The sequence below is a fragment of the Phyllostomus hastatus genome, unplaced genomic scaffold (genome assembly GCF_019186645.2).
Source record: "Phyllostomus hastatus isolate PE091 unplaced genomic scaffold, TTU_PhHast_1.1 phas_scaffold_182, whole genome shotgun sequence".
NCBI lineage: Eukaryota > Metazoa > Chordata > Mammalia > Chiroptera > Phyllostomidae > Phyllostomus > Phyllostomus hastatus.
In genome coordinates, this window is record NW_025334013.1 from 28,154,706 (window position 1) to 28,176,042 (window position 21,337).

Genomic DNA, 21,337 nt, shown 5'->3' on the forward strand with positions numbered 1-21,337 from the left:
AAAATGTCCTGGAATTTGATACTGGTAATGATTGCACAACTCTGCAAATACCCTAAAAACTATTGAATTATACACTTTTAAATGGTAAATTTTATGTTATATGAATTATATCTCAATAAAAATACTGTCTGAATTAAGAAAAAAAACAGGAATCAAGGAGCTCTAACCTAATGCAGTGGTAGGCCCAATATAGTCCAAAGTCATTTGTCACAAAGCAAACTTAATGGTATTGCCCAGAAAGAACTCAGGCATCTTGACTTCTGGTTGTTTACTTTGGACTATCAGTCTGTGATAAAAGTTCTAAATAGTCATTAATGTCAGAGAAAGTCAAGCAGTTCACCTACATGAAGAATAAAAATTCCAAAATCTCTTTCAGATTGAAAGTATGTCAGTTAATGTTAAGAAGTGAAGTAAATTTTTGACCCCTGCCTTACTGATCAAAAGAAAAGGTCTGAGTAAAATGAAGCAAAATGACAATTTCTAGAACTCCTAAAAACCAGCCATAATTTAAAACAAAGAGAGAATTAATGCACAATTAGAAATGTTTGTTTAAAAAGAACAAACTACCACCATACTTCTTAGTTAACTAGGAAGAGAGAAACATCATTCTTATGATAAACATTAAGTATCTACTATGTATATCAGATACTATGAAAATGTCACAGACCCAGTCCTTGTCAGTGAAAACTCACAACTGAGTGGAACAGATCAAAATACAAGTAGTACATCATTCAGGAGCATTAACAGTTGTAAGGTCAAAGAGCTACAGTAACTTAAAAAAAAGAGATAAAAAAAGGGAGCAAGAAAAGAAGGTGAGAAGGGATAAAAAAGAAGGTTACCTCCTTTTCAGAATAATGCTGACATTTGAGCTGGGCATCCAAGGACGAGAAAGGTGGAAAAAAAGACTATTTTTTAGATACAATGAAGAGTATGTGCAAAAATGTGAAGATATAAAACTGCCATCATAAATACAAGATAAAGAATGGACTATAACTTGAATATAAAGTTTAGAGGCACAAAGCTGAGGGCTGGAGTTGAAAATGTAGTGTTTTTACTTGTGTACCAAGCAACAATGTAGAAAATGGAGCAATGGTAAGCAGACATGAGAGAAAGGAGAGCAGTGGAGGTGACAAACTAATCCAAGTTATTTATCATTAAAATAATTTTATTTTTTTAAAAATTCATTTCTTCTAATTACTTTGTTTTCACATAAAAATGCAGGATCTCAAAACATCAATGATGAAGAATTAGAAGAAAGACTGAATTAGCTTCATGGGGTTCCTAACCCCTATACAGATTAAGACAACATCTTATAAAAACCCACAGTGAAGCCCTGACTGGTGTGGATCAATTGGTTGGAGCATAATCCCATAAACCAGAAGTTCATGGTGTTCAATGCCCAGTCAAGGCACACGCCCAGGTTGAGGGTTCGGTTCCCAGATGGGGTGAGTATAAGAGGCAAGCAATTGCTGTTTCTCTCTCACATAGATGTTTCTCTCCCTTTCTCTTTTGCCCTTCCCCTCTCTTTAAAAATCAATAAGCATGCCATGGCTGGTGTGGCTCAGTGGATTGAGCGCCAGCCTGGGAACCAAAGAGTCACCAGTTTAATTCCCAGTCAGGGTACATGCCTGGGTTGTGGGCCAAATCCCCAGTACGGGGTGTGCAAGACAACAATAAGTTGATGTTTCTGTCGCTCTCTTTCTTCTTCCCTTCCCCTCTCTCTAGAAATAAATAAATAAAATATTTAAAATAAATAAATAAATAAAAATCAGTAAGCATACCCTTGGGTGAGGACTGGGGAAAAAAAAAAAAAACCCATAGTGAAGGAGAGGCTCACTGTGGCATATCTAATGTCCAGGAATGAGCTGCAAATAACACAGAAGTCCTAATGTTCTAGCATCAAAGCAACTGGTTGAACACATTTTACTAATTATCTCTTAACATACACAAAAAGATAAAATTGAAATTCTAGAATTAAAAAATAGTGGTATGAAGTGGGAGGTGTGAAGTGAAAGGTGGTGTAACATTTCCTCTACATAGACTTTGATAGCTTAATAGTATACACTGTTAAGCTCTAGAATGACTACTAAAAATTAAGAAAAGAGCATACATAAGAAGTCACTAGGTGAAACAGAAAACTATATATTGCCCCGGCTGGCATAGCTCAGTGGATTGAGCGCGGGCTGCGAACCAAAGTGTCACAGGTTCGATTCCCAGTCAGGGTACATGCCTGGGTTGCAGGCCATGACCCCCAGCAACTGCACATTGATGTTTCTCTCTCTCTATCTCTCCCTCCCTTCCCTCTCTAAAAATAAATAAATAAAAATCTTTAAAAAAAAGAAATTGAAAATTATGAATCTATAAAAACAGAAGAAAGAAAACTATATATTATTGGATTAACTCTAAAGGTTGCAGAAATGAAGCAACACAGGAACAAAAGAAAAAGAGCAATCATACCAATAATCATATTAAATACAGACTAAGAACTCCAATTAGATTGCAAACACTGTTAGACTGAATTTAAAAAGCAAGAGCCAATGACTACATGATGTTTATAAGAGACACACTTTAAATACAAAGACATTTACAGACTAAAAGTAAAAAAACTAGGAAAACACATATCATGAAATTGCATAGGAAAGCTGTGGTGGCTATATTAGTATCAGACAAAGTAAGCTTCAAGACAGTATTTTAAGAAGTCAGTAACATTTTATAAAGATGAAGAATAATTCAACAGGAAAAATAAATACACTACCATTAATATTAATTTGAAATGAATCACAGACCTAAATGTCCAATAAAATAAAACTTAAAAACCTATAAAGGAGAACAGAAGAGAAAATATTTGACTTTGATTGATTTCCCAGATAAAACACAAAAGTCACTAATCACTAATTAAAAATTGGTATTAGACTTCAAAATACAAAATACCTACTCTTTTTCAGACACCATTACAAAAACAAAAAAATCCGAAAAAATATTTACACATTATAAATACAAGAAAAGACATACCCAGATATGTACAAAACACAGAAACAAAATTCTTACAACTCAGTAATAATGGCAACCAAATTTTAAAAGGAAAAAGAAAAGCAAAGACTTTAAAAGAAGCCTCAGAAGAAAAGATAAATGAATGACCAGCAAGCACATAAAAAATGCTCAACATCAAAGGTCATCAGAAAATTAAAAATAAAACTATAACAAAATACCACTTCATACCCACTAAAAAGACAGGTAACAGCACCTTTTGACCAGGATGTGGAACAACTAAAACTCTCATGCATTGCTATTGAGAATGTAAAATATACAACCACACTGCAAAAAAGTCTTGGCAGTTTCTTATATCTTTCATCGACCCTTGACAAAGCAATCGTTCTATTATTCAAGAGAAGTGAAAGGATATGTCCATAGAAAACTTACACAAGAATTTCTTAGCAACTTGTTCATAACAGCCCAAAACTAAAAATAATCCACCTATCCACCAACAGATAAATGGATAAAAAAGATTGTGGTATATTTGTACAATGGAATACTACTTAGCAATATTAAAAAACAAACAAATGAGATATGTAATAGTATCACAGACATTACACTAAGTGAAACAAGCCAGACATTAAATAGAGTACATAAGGAATGACTACCACTTAGGTGAAGAGTTCGATTATGTGATGTTTATGTGAACTAATCTACTATGGAAAAACCTACTATGGACTTTAAGATCACTGTCTAAAATAAGAACCTGGCTATATAACTGTTTGAAGGATGGAGATAATGCATGTAAAGTAACTACCTAATCTGTAAAGCAATATACAAATGTCAACATTATTAATTCATATCAACAATTTTGGTACAGGAAGTTAATGTCCTCCTAAGGAAAAAGACTACAATGTCTTAGCCTGTAAAATTGCCCCCAAAAAATCATAACTAGAAATGTACAGCTTTGAATACATATTCTAAAAACAAATCAGCTGCCAACTTCAAGATATCCTAAAACAAAGATTAATTAGAGGGGAAAAAAAGTGGCACCAAATTGAAAACTAGGCAGCATTCTTAAATAGAAGTGACTAAACAAATAATACATATAATTCAAAAACTTCAGGAAAATCATGGTAATCAAAATATAGAAAATGCATCAGAATTAAAGATGTGTTGACAGTCAGCAATAGCCTTAAATGCCTCTGTTTTCATCATTACAAAATATCACTTCAAATAAAGTACATTTTAATTATTCTAATAATTTACTTCTGATAGAAACTTTGTATCAACACAAAATACTCTGCTCTATCACTGTGACTTTTAACAGTCCTCAGATTAAAAATAGCCTAGTGAAAATGCCATTATTTGATGAAATATAAGTAAACCCAAGAAGCTAAAGTTAATTTCATATTCCTAGGGAAAGCAGTCCCTAACATAAACAACCTAACATTCCAAATAGCTAAATCCAAAAATTTTATGTTTTAACCAACCCTACTGCCAAATATGTATGCACACTGGTAAAGTGAGTCATCATAGACTATTCTCTGCTCTTCTTAGGTTTTAATGCATACCATGTCAGAAGTCGCAATAATGTTGGATCCCTTTTGTCCCTGGTTTCTTTAGTTTCATACCATGTCTCAAATGTGTTTTTACTCTCCCAGTTTAGATCTGGCAATCAAGTTTAAAAGATTTTTTTTTTATTTTAATTTTTACCCTCCAACATCTTAGGATGCCGCTCCTAGTAAATGCCCATAGCTCTAAGGCATGGCATTTGCATGCACCATAGATAGAGTGTACGTCCCAGTTTCGGTCTTGGTTTATACCTGTTGCCTAAGCATAATTAAAAATAAATAGCACTCCTCTTTATTCCCAGAAGTTTCTAGTTCAAACAGAAGGTTAAGTAGTCACTCAGACTACAAAAATAGGCTATGAACCAGTCAAATACATAGGAGGTACTCAAAGGCGGGCAAGCTTGGCTGGCTAGCTGGCTGAATGTATGAAAAAAAAAAAAAACTATTCCAATGCCAGCTCAGGTCTATGGAACATTCTTGGTTTTTATTACTTTTAAATATATTATCAAATAGCTTAAGCTAACTATTGTCCAGGAGAGATCATTAAGGAATTTACTCTTAATCAATGGATTAAAAATATGTAATTAGAGTGTTGATTATAGTATATTAAATGGTTCCTCTAAATGTTAAAAGTAGTATGTTCTAATAAATAATTAACAGTTGTCCATATCTTGTTTTTAAATCTTTAGTGCCTTAACAGAATCCTTTTCAGAATTTCTTTTTAAATAGAAATAGACATTTGACTATATCACAAATGACTTCCAACAACTCATCTACATTTAATATAATTCACAAAGCAGTTCAGTATGACCATTATGTTAATAGTTTAAGGTAATTCAACATTCTCTTGTCTCTCAGTATATGTCAAATTAATTATTGAGTCTAAGATTAAAAGAAAAGAACTTGATGGCCAAGTGAACTTATGACTGGCAACAACCCACACATTCTTCAAAAGGTGATCACTGCAGTAAATCCATACGATGGGATATATGAAATAAAATGGAACTGCTTATACAACAACATGGATGGATGTAGCCATGGATGGATCTCAAATGCATTATGCTAAGTAAAAGCCAGACTCAAAAGGCCACCTACTGTATGAGTCCCATTTATATAAATTTTGGGAAAAGCAAAATTATAGGGACAAAAAAACAGATTGGTGCTCACTGACAGGGCCTGGGAGTTTGAGCAAGGTGCTGACTGCCAAGGGACAATACTGTCCTACATCCCGATCGTGGTGATGGTAACATTGTACGGATTTGTCAAAACCACTAGAATTATACAGCAGAGAGTGAATATTTGCTGTATAATTTTTTAAATTAAATTTTAGGGAGAAATATTATTTTTTAAAAGTGGTTTAGATCTGAAACAAAAAAGTGGCCAATCACAAACTGTTATCTCCCATTCTTACTTAAGAAGGGAACAGAGAACACTGCATGTTCGAATAAAAGGCAGCTCTAAACTGCTATCAGGACTCTAGGCTGGCATTTCTTCATTTCTGCAGTGTTCTCTCTCAATCAGACCCTCATCTCTACATACTTCAATCTTCCAAACCCTCTCCGCATGCTTCTGCTAACTCTGAGCTTCCTAAGCTCGGTGTGTCTATCTAATAGACTAATAGACTATCTCACATTCATAATCCACCTATGCCTTAACATGTACTCACTGGCATCAATCCTTAATTCACTCTTGGGCCTCATGTTAATACTTACATTAATTCCCTTAATTCCTGCTTTGATCTCAACTTTGCTCTCACCGGTCCCTCAGCTAAACTTAATCATGTCCTCTCCTCAACCTTCAAATGGGTCTTACCTACCATAAGTTTGAAACACAAACGTTAGTAATTTCAATCATCTTTGAAGTGTTTTAGAAGAGGCAAACTCTAAAGCCTCCCTTAGGGACCCTACTAGTGTTTTCTTCACTCTAATAAATATGGTGTCCTTACTTCTGTCCAACCAAACCCTTGCTTATCTTTAAATTCCACTTCATGTTTGGTTTTATACAAAGACACAGATACGAGGCAAACTACCTCCTCACAAAAATCATGCATCTTAAATTAGACTAGTATTAAAATTGCACTCTTATCTTCCTTCTTCAGGGTACATACCTATGATTCACTCAATATTGTTTATCATTTAATGTTACATCTTATGTTCTCTCAAACCTCTCCAGTTTTTCGACATCTTTTTATAAATACAGTGACCAAAACAGGGTATCAACAAATAATAGATCATTTACAAATAAATACAACACAATACTATCGTCACCCCCAAAATATAACCTTGAAAAAAAGAAATTAGTCAACTATGTTATGGTCCCTTATACTGTGAGAGGGCAAGAATAGAAAAAAATCACAGTCTCAGAACTTCCAAAAGTTAATTCTCTAGCAGTGACTTTGCTGTTTCCTCACAAACCAGGAGAGCCAATATTCACAGCCACTGAGCCTTTACAACCAACTGTCCCATCCTCAGACAAGAAAAACTTACACACACACACACACACCCCCCAAAAAAACCTCCTTCTATTATGAACTCACTGTAGTTGTCCTTCCCAGGACAGGCAGGAAGCCTTGATAGTGTCTTAAACTTCCTAACTATCAGTCTTATTAGAGTCCATTGCTGCTAGTTAATTGTTAACCATATTTCCTAAAATCTTTTATTTCCTTTAAAGTCAAAATATCGCTTTTCTGAGCTGGGGAAGAGGAAACAAGGATGAGAAAAGATTAAGTGGAAAGCAAAGAAAGAGAACTCTGTATTTTTAAACTAAATTTAGCTGGTAAGATTTGTTTTTCCGTAACGTGAGCAAAACACTTACCTTCCTTTAAATAAGTAACAGACATGTGTGAATTGCAGAAGACTTAAAAAAAAAAAACAAATTAGATTAAAAATACAGACAAAAATACAGAAAGTAAAGCTAATGAGAAAAGAGGAGACAAAAGGCAGGAATAAAAAAAATGGAGATAGACCACACTATGAAGATACAGGGTTGAAATCAAAGAAAGAAGAAATAGAAATCTGTCCCCCCAAAAGCAGCAGTTATAGATGCAAGATATAATTTCATTTTGTGTTTCTTTAAAAAAATAATAATAATATGGCTGTTTGAAATTAGTTTCAAGAAACAGAGGAAAATGGATTTCACACCATCAACATACATGAGAGGGTATCAAATATTAAGGGCTTTTATGACAATGACTTCTAGCAAATGAAGGATTGAGTCAGAAATAAACAGTCATATAAAAATATCTGTAATTCAACAATACTCTTGAAGCTTAGGCTGGCCTTCATACCACTCTGGTAATACAGTGAAGGGGAAGCTATACCACAAAAAAAACAGCAAAGACGACGCTACACAAGCTACTTCTACCTCTACCTCTTGGACCCATCTGCACCATGGCAGTAGTTAGCCAAATCCTAAGGGGTAAAAGTCCACCCCATACCCAACAACCAAAACTACTCCCACCCCACCTTGGCTCAATGGTTTTCTCCCACTGTGGTGAGGGTGGTTTTGGAAAAGCTCCTCAAATGCCAGGAAACACTGTAATACAAAAAGAAAAAACAATTCATAAGTAACAAAACTTAACTAACATTTTGGCCTCCCTCTCAAGGAAGATTGGTATAGCGGAAAAAAGCACTAGTCTAGGAACCAAGAAACCAAGTGTATTGTGTTCATTCAGCATTCAAAGGCATTTGCTATGCTCCAGGCGACTTGGGGGGAGGACAGTCTCTTTCAGCTAAGGGTTATTACTAAACCAGCAGAATATGAACCAAAAGCTGCTGATGGCTATCTCTGACACTAAATGGGCTGAAAATGTAGCCAACAGAAAACTAAGGGATGTAAAGAGAAACTCCTGACAAGAAAACTTAAGAACCAGGCTCTGGTTCTTACTATAGATATTTTCTCCCTTAAGTTGATCTACAATGGACTTCTATGACTTGCAAGTAAGTCTGGCCAATATACTTGGGTTCTAGCTCTACGATGAACATGGGCAAGCCATATCCATTGGCCTTAGTTTCCTCTTCTATAAAATGGGCTATATCTGAGGTTTTCAAGACTTTAAGCAGTGGCACTTTTTTAAACAAAAATTTATTTTGGTATTAAAAATTAAAATGACCTGTCTTGGCTGTGTGGATCAGTGACTGAGTGCCTGTGAAGCGAAAGGTCACAGGTTCAACTCCTGCTCAGGGCACATGCCTGGACTGCAGGGCAGGTCCCCAGTTGTGGGTGAGCTGTGGGCCTGCAAGAGGCAGCTCATGTGTATCTCTCATATATCAATGTATCTCTCCCTCTCTTTCTCCCTCCCTTCCCCTCTCTCTAAAATTAAATAAAATCTTGTAAAAATATTAAAATGACTTCATATAAATGTATTTTATAACATCAGATTTACAACATTTACTTCTGAACAAAATCAGTAAGGACAATGGATATTTAAATCTCACCTTGAGACTGGAAAAACCCCTCTTATTAGTATAAATGTACTTTATAAGATTAAATATACAATATTTACTATTATGACCAAAATCAACTAGAACAATGATGTGTTTTGATAAAAAATAAGTTTAAAATTGGAGACAAACAGTAAAAATTGAAAGCTTTTATTTACCTCTCAGGATTCTATTTATTTCTGTATTTTGTTCTGGCTGCACATTAGTAAGAAAATCCTGATTCAAAAAAATAAAATAGTTGTAAAGAGTAACATGTTTTCTACATCTCCCTTACCCCATGTACTATTTAACTAAGGTGGAGGAAAAGCTTCAAGTTTTGCACAAAAGAAAAACTGACAGTACAATTTTTTTAAATAGGTCTCCAACTGGTTAAAATTTAGTTCATAATACAGTTAAACATTCATGTGGGGGGGGGTTTGTTTAATAATTTAAACTTCATTTAAAAATTAAATCTGAACCACATGTTTACAGAATCCAATTAATGCCTTCATAAAACTCTTAATAAAACAGGTAATTGCTAAACTCTTAAGAACCTTTTCAGTCAGATTCATGTATACTCACTGCTCATAGTAAATTGCAATGAAGCAAATATAAAAAGTTATCATCCTTTTTTAATAATAAGCCTGCTTTAAAGGAAAGAAAAATTTCACCAATTCCTAGTTACCACCTTGGAGAGTTATGAACATAGGAAAATAATAACTTGGGTCAAATATGAAAACTATTATAATACTCTATTCAATCTTATTAAGAATCAACTTGAAGGGGGAGCTCACAGTAGGTGCTACAAAACATTCATTATTTAAAGAGTGCCTGCTTTATGATAGAAACGAATATCTCTCTATCTCTAACCTTAAGAAGTTAACCATCTAGCAGAGGATATGGTGTATTTTTTTAAGATTTTATTTATTTATTTTTAGAGAGGGAAGGGAGAGAGAGAGAGAGAGAGAGAGAGAGAGAGAGAGAGAGAGAGAGAGAGAGAGAGAGAAAGAAACATCAATGTGCGGTTGCTGGGGGTCATGGCCTGCAACCCAGGCATATGCCTTGACTGGGAATCGAACCTGCGACACTTTGGTTCACAGCCCGCACCCAATCCACTGAGCTACGCCAGCCAGGGCACGGCGTATTCATTTATTCAACAAAAGTGTACCCTCAGCCACTGGGCAAACAATGGGCCTGACGAGTAAACAAAATACACGTGATCCTACTACCCTCATAATTTAGATTTTAACGTAAGGACTGTATATAACTAATCAAGATTTTAAACAAACAGTTCAAATGATTAGGTTAACATTTTGAAAGATCCCTGGCTACCATGTGAAAGTTACTATAAATTGGAGATATAAGTCCATGGATAGAGAGGACAGTTACGAACTACTATGATGCTGATGACAAAGTAATGGGAACTCAAAAGAGGGAACAAACTCATTTGACTGGTGGGGGAAGGGGAGAGCTTGAGAGACATATTGTTGCAGCTCGATCTTAAAAGACTCCAGAATAAGCCAGACAAGTCAAGAAAGGGTGTTTGTGCTTAAAGAGAAAACTGTATGAAAAGTACGTTTGGGAAACTTGAAGTAGTTAGTTCCTCACAGTGGATCTTGAATGGAGTGAAACATAGCTAGAAAGGCAAATCAAGAAAAACACAGTAAAGGATATTTTATAAAAGAAACATCTCCAGAACACTGAGGAATACTTATTTTAAGCAAGATGTTAACATGATCAGGCTTACATTTTTAGAAAAAATTTTCCAGAGACACTTAGCCTAAAGACAACAAGAAGTCTAAACATCCAAACAAGAATGCATGCCTGCCAACAGATAGGCTGTCTCAAAATCCTAATCTAGTAACTTATCATGATAATCAAACATGGTCCAAGCAAATACTCTGAGCTTAGAAACCAAGCAACTAGTACCAAGTTCAGGCCGAACTGCAGTTGGCATGACTATTGACACAAACAAAAAGTCTCTGTAGATAAAATACTAAAAATGTAATGGTGGCAGGAGTAAAAGGAACAAAGAAGAAAAAACAGCAACTAAGAACCAGAGGAAATAACAGAAAAACATTTTTTTTCAGGGTAACAACTACTTCCATTTGTCAATTATGCACAAATCTACCTCTTCTGTGTAAGAATAAAGTGTGGTTCCTAACAAGCAGTTCAAAAACCAAATTTAATACACACAGTTTAGAAAATAATAAAACAAAAACTAGATTAGAAACAGCACACTGTACCAGGACCAGCTCTACACTAGCTAGCTTCCCACTGCTTAAAAAGAAAGCTCTCCCTGCCTGGCTGGTCCTTGAAACATGTGTATTAAAACAGGGGTGAAGTGAAGATGGGAAAGGCAGGGTGGGCTGAAGAAGGACTTGCTATTTTCACAAATACCCCTGACCAATGAACTTGAATGCTCTCATTCCAATTCTTTTTCTTTGTACAACAGATAACAGCTTAAATACAAACATATAGCTCAGATACAGTACAAACATGACAACAGATATATAATAAAGAATCCAACTATTTTAAGATAATAAATCCTACCTTTCCGGGGTCATCCTTGGATCGAGGCACTTTAAGGAAACACTTGTTCAGCGACAGATTATGTCGTATGGAATTCTGAAATTAAGAAAAGCCATATGGTCATTAAAATCCAAAAAACAAAATCCACCTTTAAAAACAGAATCAAAAATCTAAATAACTCTATGTACTTGAATACGACTACAAATTGTATTTTAATTGAACTTCAAATTTGAATCTTTTTGATTTTCAAATTATGAATATTACAAAGGGAGTGGTTATTGAAAAAGTTTCTGGTGAATGTTACAAAATTCCAAATAATGGAATATATGTCCCATTTTAAATGCTTATTAAGACCTTTTAATGATGCAGGAAGATGTCTATGATTAATTATTTTGGTCAGTACAGTCCACATATAAATGAGATCATACAATGCTTGTCCTTCTCTGACTGGCTAACCCATTGTTTTCTCATTGTTTAGAAGGGATCATCATTCTTTGTAGCTGTTTACATTCCAAGCAGAAATGGAACTCCCATTCATAAGTTTTAAATTGATGTTTTGGTAGTAAGATAGGCTTCAATTTACATTAATCTTTTAAAAATTTCTTTAATACAGTATTGTCTCCTATGTTCATAGCAGTATTATTTACAATACCCAAGATCCGGGGAAAAAATCTGTTTGCAAAAATACCAAAAGCATATTTAGAAAGTAAAAACACCTAGAGAAATATGAGAGTCAAGACATGTATACACATACACACAATGACAAAAAGAGATTACTTCAAATCACAACTTGGGCAGACCTTACCTCTAACAACCATGAGAAAAGAAGTTGGAAGGGTAAAGAGTAAAAATATTTAGGATGATCCAGGTTAACTGGGAGAAAAATAGCCCAGGTTAAATAACTAATGAAGGCATATTGCTTGTCCTTGAAAATGCCAGCCCCAAAAGTGATTTCTTAAAAGTACAGTTCACTTGCACACAGGCTACTTGCACTAGAATCACTTGAGATAAGTTTTAATGCAGAATCCTAGACTCCATCCAAGATAACTAATTAAAACTGGAGTTATCACTCAAAAACCTAAATTTTAAAAGCACTCTTAACTGATTTTTATTTTAAACTTGAGTGTAAAATGACACCTCCAATTCAAATCAACAACCACATTCTTACCTGTGTTTCTCTTCTTGTACCATGCGAGTCCTGGTTCCCCAAAGCATCAAACATGTGCCCATCTGCTCTACACTACCAAGCACATAAAGCCGTTTCAAAAGCACTTCTCCCAACTTCCCAAATTCTTTGCTTGGAGTTATTAGAAGCAAAGACTCACACCACCAAAATACCACTACTAAAGACAAATCTACTAAGTAAAGTTCATGATTTCTTTGCAATTCTTTTCAACCGTAGTATGTATGCTATGAAGGTATATAATCAGGAAGCTCTTTTCAGAAGTGTCACAAAAAAAGTGTTTTCTGTTATTACATTACCCATTTGATATGATGTAAGGCTTGTTTTTTGCTTGTATTCAGTTTTAAGGTTTCCTTTCCTCATCCTTTTTGTTTTCTATATATTTGGGGGTTATTTTTAATGTGTAAAACACACGATTCAAAACTATACAAAAATGTATACCTGAAATCGTATTCCCTTTTATAACTCTGCTATCTCAGTTCCATCCATCCGAAGGTAACTGTTTATTGTGTTTCTAGTTTATTATTTCTAAGTTTCTTTTTACAACAATAAGCAAATACATTATTTTTATTTTCTTCCCCACCACATAAAAAGTAGCATAATACACCCTCACATACACGTAACACTCTTCTGTATTTTTTTAGTACCCTATAATCCAGTAACATAATAGGTTAATTTTCTTTTTGTAAGGTGAATAATGCAAAAATTTAAATTCTTTTTCATATAGTTCAGGTTACAAAATCATTCAGTTATGGCAAATTCAGAGAGTGGGTTTTTTTTAAAGATTTTATTTATTTATTTATTTTTGTTCATTTATTTAAAGAGGGAGAGGGAGGGAGAAAGACAGCAAGAGAAACATCAATGTACAACAGAAACATTGATTAGCTGCCTCTTGCATACCCACAACCGGGGGGACCTTGCCCACAACCCAGACACATGCCCTGACCTGGAATCAAACCAGCAAACTGTCAGTTTGCAGTACTATGCCCAATCCACTGAACCATACCGGTCAGGGCCACAGAGTATTTTTTAAACTCTTATAGAATATTCAAAAAAGTTATTTTTAATATGTAATCTCCCTTTAATGCCCTGGCACAAAATGAAAGAGAGTTTTACCTAAATATTAAAATTATATTTGAATGCTCTTGAGTGACCATGGCAACATTTCCTCCTCTGGGTGACATTAGTTGGCTCTACATTTCGGGAAAGGTATTTGACAACTGCTTTAGGATCCTTCTCCCACCCTACTTTGGCCAATATAAACTAACTTCACAAGTTCTAACTGACCTCCGATTTTCTCTGATGTCCCCCTAACCCATCTCCTCCACGCCTAAAGAAAATACAGTGAGCAGCAGATTGCAGGAGTGTGCTAAACAAATCTAAGGACAGGGAACAGAAAGTAAAACCCAAAAAGAGAGATAGGACCTGAACAGGAACCTTTTCTCCTTTTTTAGGAGAAAAAACAGTTTTCATTTGTCCACATTTGAAATTCTCAAAATATTTCTATGTTCACAAAAATAAAATTAAAAGTGATCATGGCAAGTTCTAGGCACCTAAACTTGGGTTGAAGAAATGTTTTAAAATGAGTAATTATGAAGCAGCTATTTCTGGAAATATTAAAAGTCTGCCTAAAGCAACAAAACAGGTCAGATAAGCTCTCTGGTGTATCTTTTAGTTAGAAAAGCAGCAGCATCCTTCTCTACCTCCTCCCATTTCTTCTCTTTTACCCCTTTCTTCACTGTATCTTAATCACACATCTTCCAGTTGAAACTATCACTACTTCTAGCCCAGTTACAGACCATGACCTCGGCTGGTGAGCAGCAAAAAATTAAGCAGTCTGGATTTGGCACTTTCAGGTTCACTTACACTTCAGCAGAAGCTGAGGTTACACAGGTAAATGAGTTACATAATCAAACTTTAAGTGCTATTCCCTACCAAATTTGGACCAAGCTCTCAGCTTGGCATTCACATACTCATGGGATCTCTGCACTCTGGCTCCATCCCAACTCTTCTGCTTGCTACTAAGAACCCTTACAACCAGTTCCTAGAAGCTATTACAAAGATCTCCCTAAACCCTACTCTTCTTCAAAGTACAGCTAAATTCCACTTCCTCAATAGTTTTCTAATGTCTCTTCCCTTCCTGCACTCTCATAACACTTAGTTTTTATGACACCCACTTTATAACCTCATCACACTTCCCATAAGCTCTTCTAAACTCTCACAGCAATTGCTAACTACACCCTTCATTTAATACTTTTTACTAGGTCACACATATAATGAATATTTTTATGGCTTACACACAGTAGGTGTGCCCAATTATTCAACTCTTCATAGTATAGCATTCTATACTTTTCTATTAGAGCTTTTTACATAGCATCATAATTGCTTGTTTATATGTATCGCCCTCATCCAATAAAAATTACAAGCTTCCTCAACAAACAAGAGTTGGCAAGGATGTGAAGGAAAGGAAACCTTCGTGCAACACTGATAGGAATACAGATTTGTGTAACCACTACGGAAAATAGTATGGAGACTCTTCAAAAAATTAAAAATACAACTACCTTATGATCAGCAATTCCACTTTTGGCTATATGTCCAAACAAACCCAAAACAAAAATTCAAAAAATATATGTACCCCTAAGTTCAATGCAGCATCATTTACAATAGACAAGATATGGAGGCAACCCAAGTGCTCATCAATCAACAAGTGGACAAAAAAGCTGTAGATATTATATATATACACACATACACACACACACCACGGAATATTACCTGGCCATAAAAAATGGAATCTTACCATTTGCAACAGCACAGTACATCACTGGTCACAATACATCAGTAAATGTCTTTAATAAATATAAGGGAGGCTTAAGAGAAACAAAACTACCACCTGATGGCATACCTAAAGCTCCATAAACCCCGTCTTCCAAATGCACACACACATGTGCCCAACACAGCACATAACCGGGTAATTCCAATATGAGAGTATGAATATAACGTGTGCAGATACAAAAAAAAGTTTAATTATTTGTTGTATTATATCAATTAGGTAGGTAACTAACTTGATGGAACATCAAAAAGCCTAGATAAGGAATTAGGGATTCTGCCCTGGCTGGTGTGGCTCAGTGGATTAAGTGCTGGCCTATGAACCAAAGGGTTGTCAGTTTGATTCCCAGTCTAGGGCACATGCCTGGGTTGCAGGCCAGGTCCCCTATAGAGGGCATGTGAGAGGCAACCACACATTGATGTTTCTCTCCCTCTCTTTCTCCCTCCCTTCCCCTCTCTAAAAATAAGTAAATAGGGATTCTTAAAAAGAAATAGGTAATTCTAGGGCTGCAGCAGGGAAGGTGTAACATGAGCCTGGAACATCCTGTGATGCCAGAAAAGTTAAAAAGTGCTAAACCAACAAAAAATGTAGTCATGTCAAAACAGCACAGGAGCCAACCTGTAAGATCTACCAATGCCCAAGGCTGCAACAATTTGAGCAACAAACAATAAGAGCACAAAGAATAAAATAAATATCCATGAGTATATAATATTACAAATAAGTGATTGAATAAATAAACAAAAGGGGAAGAGGTATAAGTCTTTCTTACAGAAAAATCTCAATTAATAAATGTAAAAGGAATAAAGAAAAAAATGAAAATCACCACTAGAAAACAATAAAGACTGCAGCAGCTATGATTCACCAACAAATGGTAAAATTAATGAGCAAAATTTAAGAAGAAATTGGGTACCTGAATGCCCTCAAAATAGCTCCCTAAAAATTTTAAGATTTGCCCTGGCTGGTGTAGCTCAGTGGATTGAATGATGGCTTGTGAACTTAAAGGTCTCCAGTTTGATTCCCAGTCAGGGCACATGCCTGTGTTGTAGGCCAGGTCCCTGGTTGGGGACGTGCGAGAGGCATCCAATCAATGTATCTCTCACACATTGATGTTTCTCTCCCTCTCTACCCATCTCTCTAAAAATAAATAAAATCTTTAAAAAAATTTTATAATACAAAGTGAGAAATAGTAATCTTATAGTGGAGAAACTTGGCATATACCACATTAACCAAAGAACCAAGGTTAACATTACCAGTAATAAGATACAGTGACACGAAGTACCCCCCAATATGATATACAGAAAAGGGCATACCACCTCTGCATAATTATTCCCAAAAACACATTATCTCACTCTAGTCATAAGAAAACATTAGACATTTCCAAACTTAGGATCATTCTCCAAAGTACATGATAATTACTCTTCAAAAGTGTCAAAGTCATAAAGACAAGACTGAGGAACTGTTACCAATTAGAGGAGACAAAGAAGACACAACAACTAAATGCAATGTGGGGTCCTGGATTGGATCCCAGAACATAAAAGGACATTACTGGGAAAACTAATGAAATCTGAATAAACTCTATAATTCACTTAAATAGTTAACAGTACTGTTTCAGTCAAAAGTATTGTACCAACATTAATTCTTAGTTTTGATCATTGTACTATGGTTATATAAGATGTCGATACATAAGTACATGAAGGACATAAGGAAACCCTTTATACTAATTATATAACTCTTCTATACATCTAAAATTCTTTCAAAACAAAAAGCTTCTATGCCCTGGTTGGTGTGGCTCAGTGGATTGAGTGCTGGCCTATGAACCAAGGAGTTGCTGGTTCGATTCCCAATCGGCATATGTCTGGGTTGCAGGCCAGGTCCCCAGCTGGGGGTGTTCAAGAGGCAACCACTCACAAACATACATCAATGTTTCTCTTCTTCTCTTTCTCCTTCCATTCCCCTTTCTCTAAAAATAAATAAATAAAATCTTTTTTTAAAAAAGCTTCTGAAAAATGCTGGCTGATGAAGCCAGTACTAATTGCAATACTACATTGTTTTTTTTTTACCTTAGACTCACTAGAAACTTACCTGAACTGTATTATTTTCCAGTGAATGCTACATTACCTCTGCTCTAATTGGAATTTCATCTTCAGTAAAAGCCAATATTGTTATTGCTTACAGCATAAAAATAATAATTTAAATAAAATCCTTACCTTCCAACCACTGCCAGCCTCTCTATAATATGGGAAGTTATCACAGATCCACTGGTAAATCTCACTTAGTGTCATTTTCTTTTTGGGTGAGCTATTAATTGCAAATGTAATGAGGCTGGCATAACTGTATGGAGGTTTCCCATCTTTGTGCTGTTGGACTTCTTCCTGGTCCAGGGTTGTATTCGGGTCAAGGAGTGCATTCTTCTTGGAAATCCCTGTTCCATGTGCATTTTGTGTAGCATCAGATTTTTGGATAGCTGCTCTCATGGTGAGCTGTGGTAACCAGTCCATAGATGTTAGGCTGCTCTCCAATTCAGATGTCATCCTGAAGGTAAATAGACTCCTTAGTCAGTATCAAGGAAAGAACCCCTCCTTCTCAAAATATCCAATATTCACAAATCTAGGAGTTCCAAAGTGAGGGAAAGCCTGAGTTAAATCTGGAGGAAAAAGATTTGAGTATGTTAATGAGTAAAATAAATATTTAAGAGATCAACATTTCCAATCTTTTTTCTTATTTCCATCCTCTCCAAAACACAACAAATTTGGTTTTAAAATGTTTAAGACACAGAACAATATATACGCACAAAGTGATTCTGATGCCAATCTTTACTCACCGATAACAAAAGCCCTTTGGAAACTTAAGACTGTGTATCTGCCATTTCTTTTACACAAATTTTAGAAGTCATAAAAAAAAAAAAAAGAGGACCAAAAGTAAAATGGAGGCAAGAGGTCAGAAAAGCAACTGAGAAATAGGCACAGGAATTTATACGGAGGAAATAAGGTAAAACTGAGATGGTAAAGGGTAAGAAGAGTACAGAATGGTAGACAGGAATGTCAGGGAGACAAACTAGTTGGGGGAGTTGACAGGAAAGAAGGATGCAAACACAAGGACACTGATGAACAAGAGAAAAAGAGGACAGGCAGGACCAGGCAATTTCTTCTTAAAAAAAAAAAAAGTGAAGGAACAAGGTTAAGAAAACTAACTAAAGATCTGGAAGCATTAGATATACAATATGATGTCACAGAAATGGACGGTAAGAAAAGAAGCAGTAAGAGCTTGAGTACCGGCTTAATGCAAACATCCAGGGATGTGGGTTCTGAATATATTTTGCTCCAATGATGAAAAATTCAGATCATTACCACCCAAAGAAAAAGAAAAACAAGATCTGCTGGGTTTACACATTCTGTAGAAAGGAGGAAGCTCCTCTAAGAAATTAAAAGTACAGAAACAATATACTTCACAATGGAATTGCTAACTTTCAGCAGAAGGTACAAACCTTTCTATCCTGGATCAAAGAAGTGGGAATAGTGACACTGACTAGACAATAAAGAAGAATGAACCCTATCTGGTGTGGATCAGTGAATTGAGTGCTGGCCTGTAAACCAGAAGGTCGCCAGTTCAATTCCCAGTCAGGGCATAAGCCTGGGTTACTGGCCAGGTTCCCAGTTGGGGATGTGCAAGAGGCAACTGACCCGTGTTTCTCTCCCTCTCTTTCTCCCTTCCTTCCCAGCTCTCTAAAAAAAAATTTTTTAAAAAGCTTTTTAAAAAAAATTAAATGAAGAATGAAAGGCTTCTAAGTGGCACCACAATAAAGGAAAAAGAAAACAAAATAAGAAGCTTAAAGTACCTCAAAAGAAAAAAATATATGGCTAAGAAAACCCCATATAGGTCCTTCATCCCAAATGGCTGCAGATAAAAAGCAACTTGGGGTATGTACTTAGGAGCTGAACTTCTGGGAGGCATGTAGAACTGATAAAGAACACAGGCTCTTGAGTCCGAGAGACCAGAGAGCTCAAGTACTGATCCTACCAGCTACTTGCTGTGGGACCATGAAAATGTTTAGTATCTCTAAACTCTACAGCTTTCTCATCTGTAAAATGAAGCAATACTACCTGCAGTTAAAATATTAGTTTGAGAATTAAATGTGATAACATGTGCACAGAAGAAACTTTCAGTAAGTATTAGTTACTCTAGAAGTACCTTGGGAGGGTACTAAGGCACTAAAAAATAAACCACTTATAAATCAAGAGACAACCATGAGAATTCTATCTACATTACCAGTGGAGTCTTATTATATATTGTTTTTCAGACATTTAGAGCCAGTTTTACTACTCTTATTTTCTCAAACTGTCTTCATTTCTATTATATGCATATCTCTAGAATCTGAACTTTAAATTCCTCTATACAGCACCTTCAGAGATCTTTAAAACAAAAAACAAAACCAAAAAAAAAAAAAAAAAACCCTTACCAATCTGCTCTATAATCTCAGCCACAAATGCTCCCAGCATGACATAAGTTAAAGGAACTTGTGGAACAGGAAGACAAGACAAGGTAACTTAGAGCTCACAGAATAGCAAGAAAGTGTGCAAAGTACCCAAGATTAGAGACCAATCCCTTCAACTTAAAAATGAAAAACTAAGGTCTACTGAACTTAAAAGACTTACCCAAATTTACAAGATAGTTAACAGTAGAACGAAAACCAGGGCCCACAGCCCGATACCCAATCCAGCAGTTTTTCTAGCATATTTCATTTGTAAAATGAGCATAATAATAACCTCCCTGATATAAAGTACTCAGAACAGTGACAGGCAAATAGTAAGTATTCAATAAATGTTAGCTACTGATGGTGTTGGTGATAATAGCAGTTACTGCTATTATTATTCACATTTCACTCTATAAACACTGGCTATTATTATACCATGCTGTCATTCTATTTGTCTCAATTAAGCCTCCACTGAGTAGCTTTATTTTGTTCAAATTCCCAAAGCAGCCAGTCACATATATTTGCAAAATTAATATAAAAGTATATTCCAAATTGGAATATAATTGATATTGCAGATGTCCCCTACTGAGAACCCTCTTTATTTACCTTATTCCCTTCCATCAGTACTAACTGACTTTGTGATAGGCCATGGTTGTAGGTTAGATCTCCAGTCAGGGCACACGTTAAGAATCAACCAATGAATACATAAACAAGTGGAACAACAAATCCATGTCTCACTCTTTCTCAACAATGTTTTAAAAAGAGACTTTATGTCATGTGAACCAAAAGGTCATAGGTTCAACTCCCAGTCTGGGCATGTACCTGGGTTGTGGGCCAAGTCCCCAGGTGGGTGTGAGCGAGAGTCAACCAATCGGTGTATCTCTAGCACTTCGATGCTTTGCTCCCTCACTTTCTCCTCCCCCCTTCCCTTCTCTCTAAAAATAAATAAAATCTAAAAAAATAAAATTAAAAAGAGACTTTATGACTCTAAGTAATATAATGAACTATACAGTAGGTAGGTACTTAATACATTACAGTATTTAACAAGAATTTATAACTACACGCATATAGGGCTAAGCTACAGTAAGATTTTATATACATAAACATACACACGCAAAGTATGATATAAATTCCTGTCCTCCAGGAAACCACAGTCCAACCACAGGTAGGTCAAACATAAGAAAAAGCTGAAAAACAGTACAAGGCTGAGTTCTTCGTGTTGCAATGGCTCAGAAAAGGGAGAAGACAACATGGACTGAAGCCTTAAGAGATACAGATGGAAGAAGTTCAGCTAAAACTTGAAGTTAAGTCCTAAAAGAGACAGGGAAGATGGTCCCTAGTCATCAAAGACATCAT

At 35.5% G+C, this 21,337-nt stretch overlaps 1 protein-coding gene across 3 annotated transcripts in view; it reads right to left on the reverse strand.

The window, feature by feature from the left end:
* The window catches only part of FOXJ3 (forkhead box J3), a 100,493-nt gene that overhangs the window by 50,005 nt on the left and 29,151 nt on the right, over nt 1–21,337 (reverse strand). For all 3 annotated transcript variants that reach the window (XM_045859105.1, XM_045859103.1, XM_045859104.1), the window contains exons 3-4: nt 17,718–18,042; nt 11,522–11,596 (exon numbers count right to left, since the gene is read on the reverse strand). In XM_045859105.1, the coding sequence (XP_045715061.1) occupies nt 11,522–11,596; nt 17,718–18,042 (400 nt within the window). The remainder of the gene's footprint in view (nt 1–11,521; nt 11,597–17,717; nt 18,043–21,337) is intronic.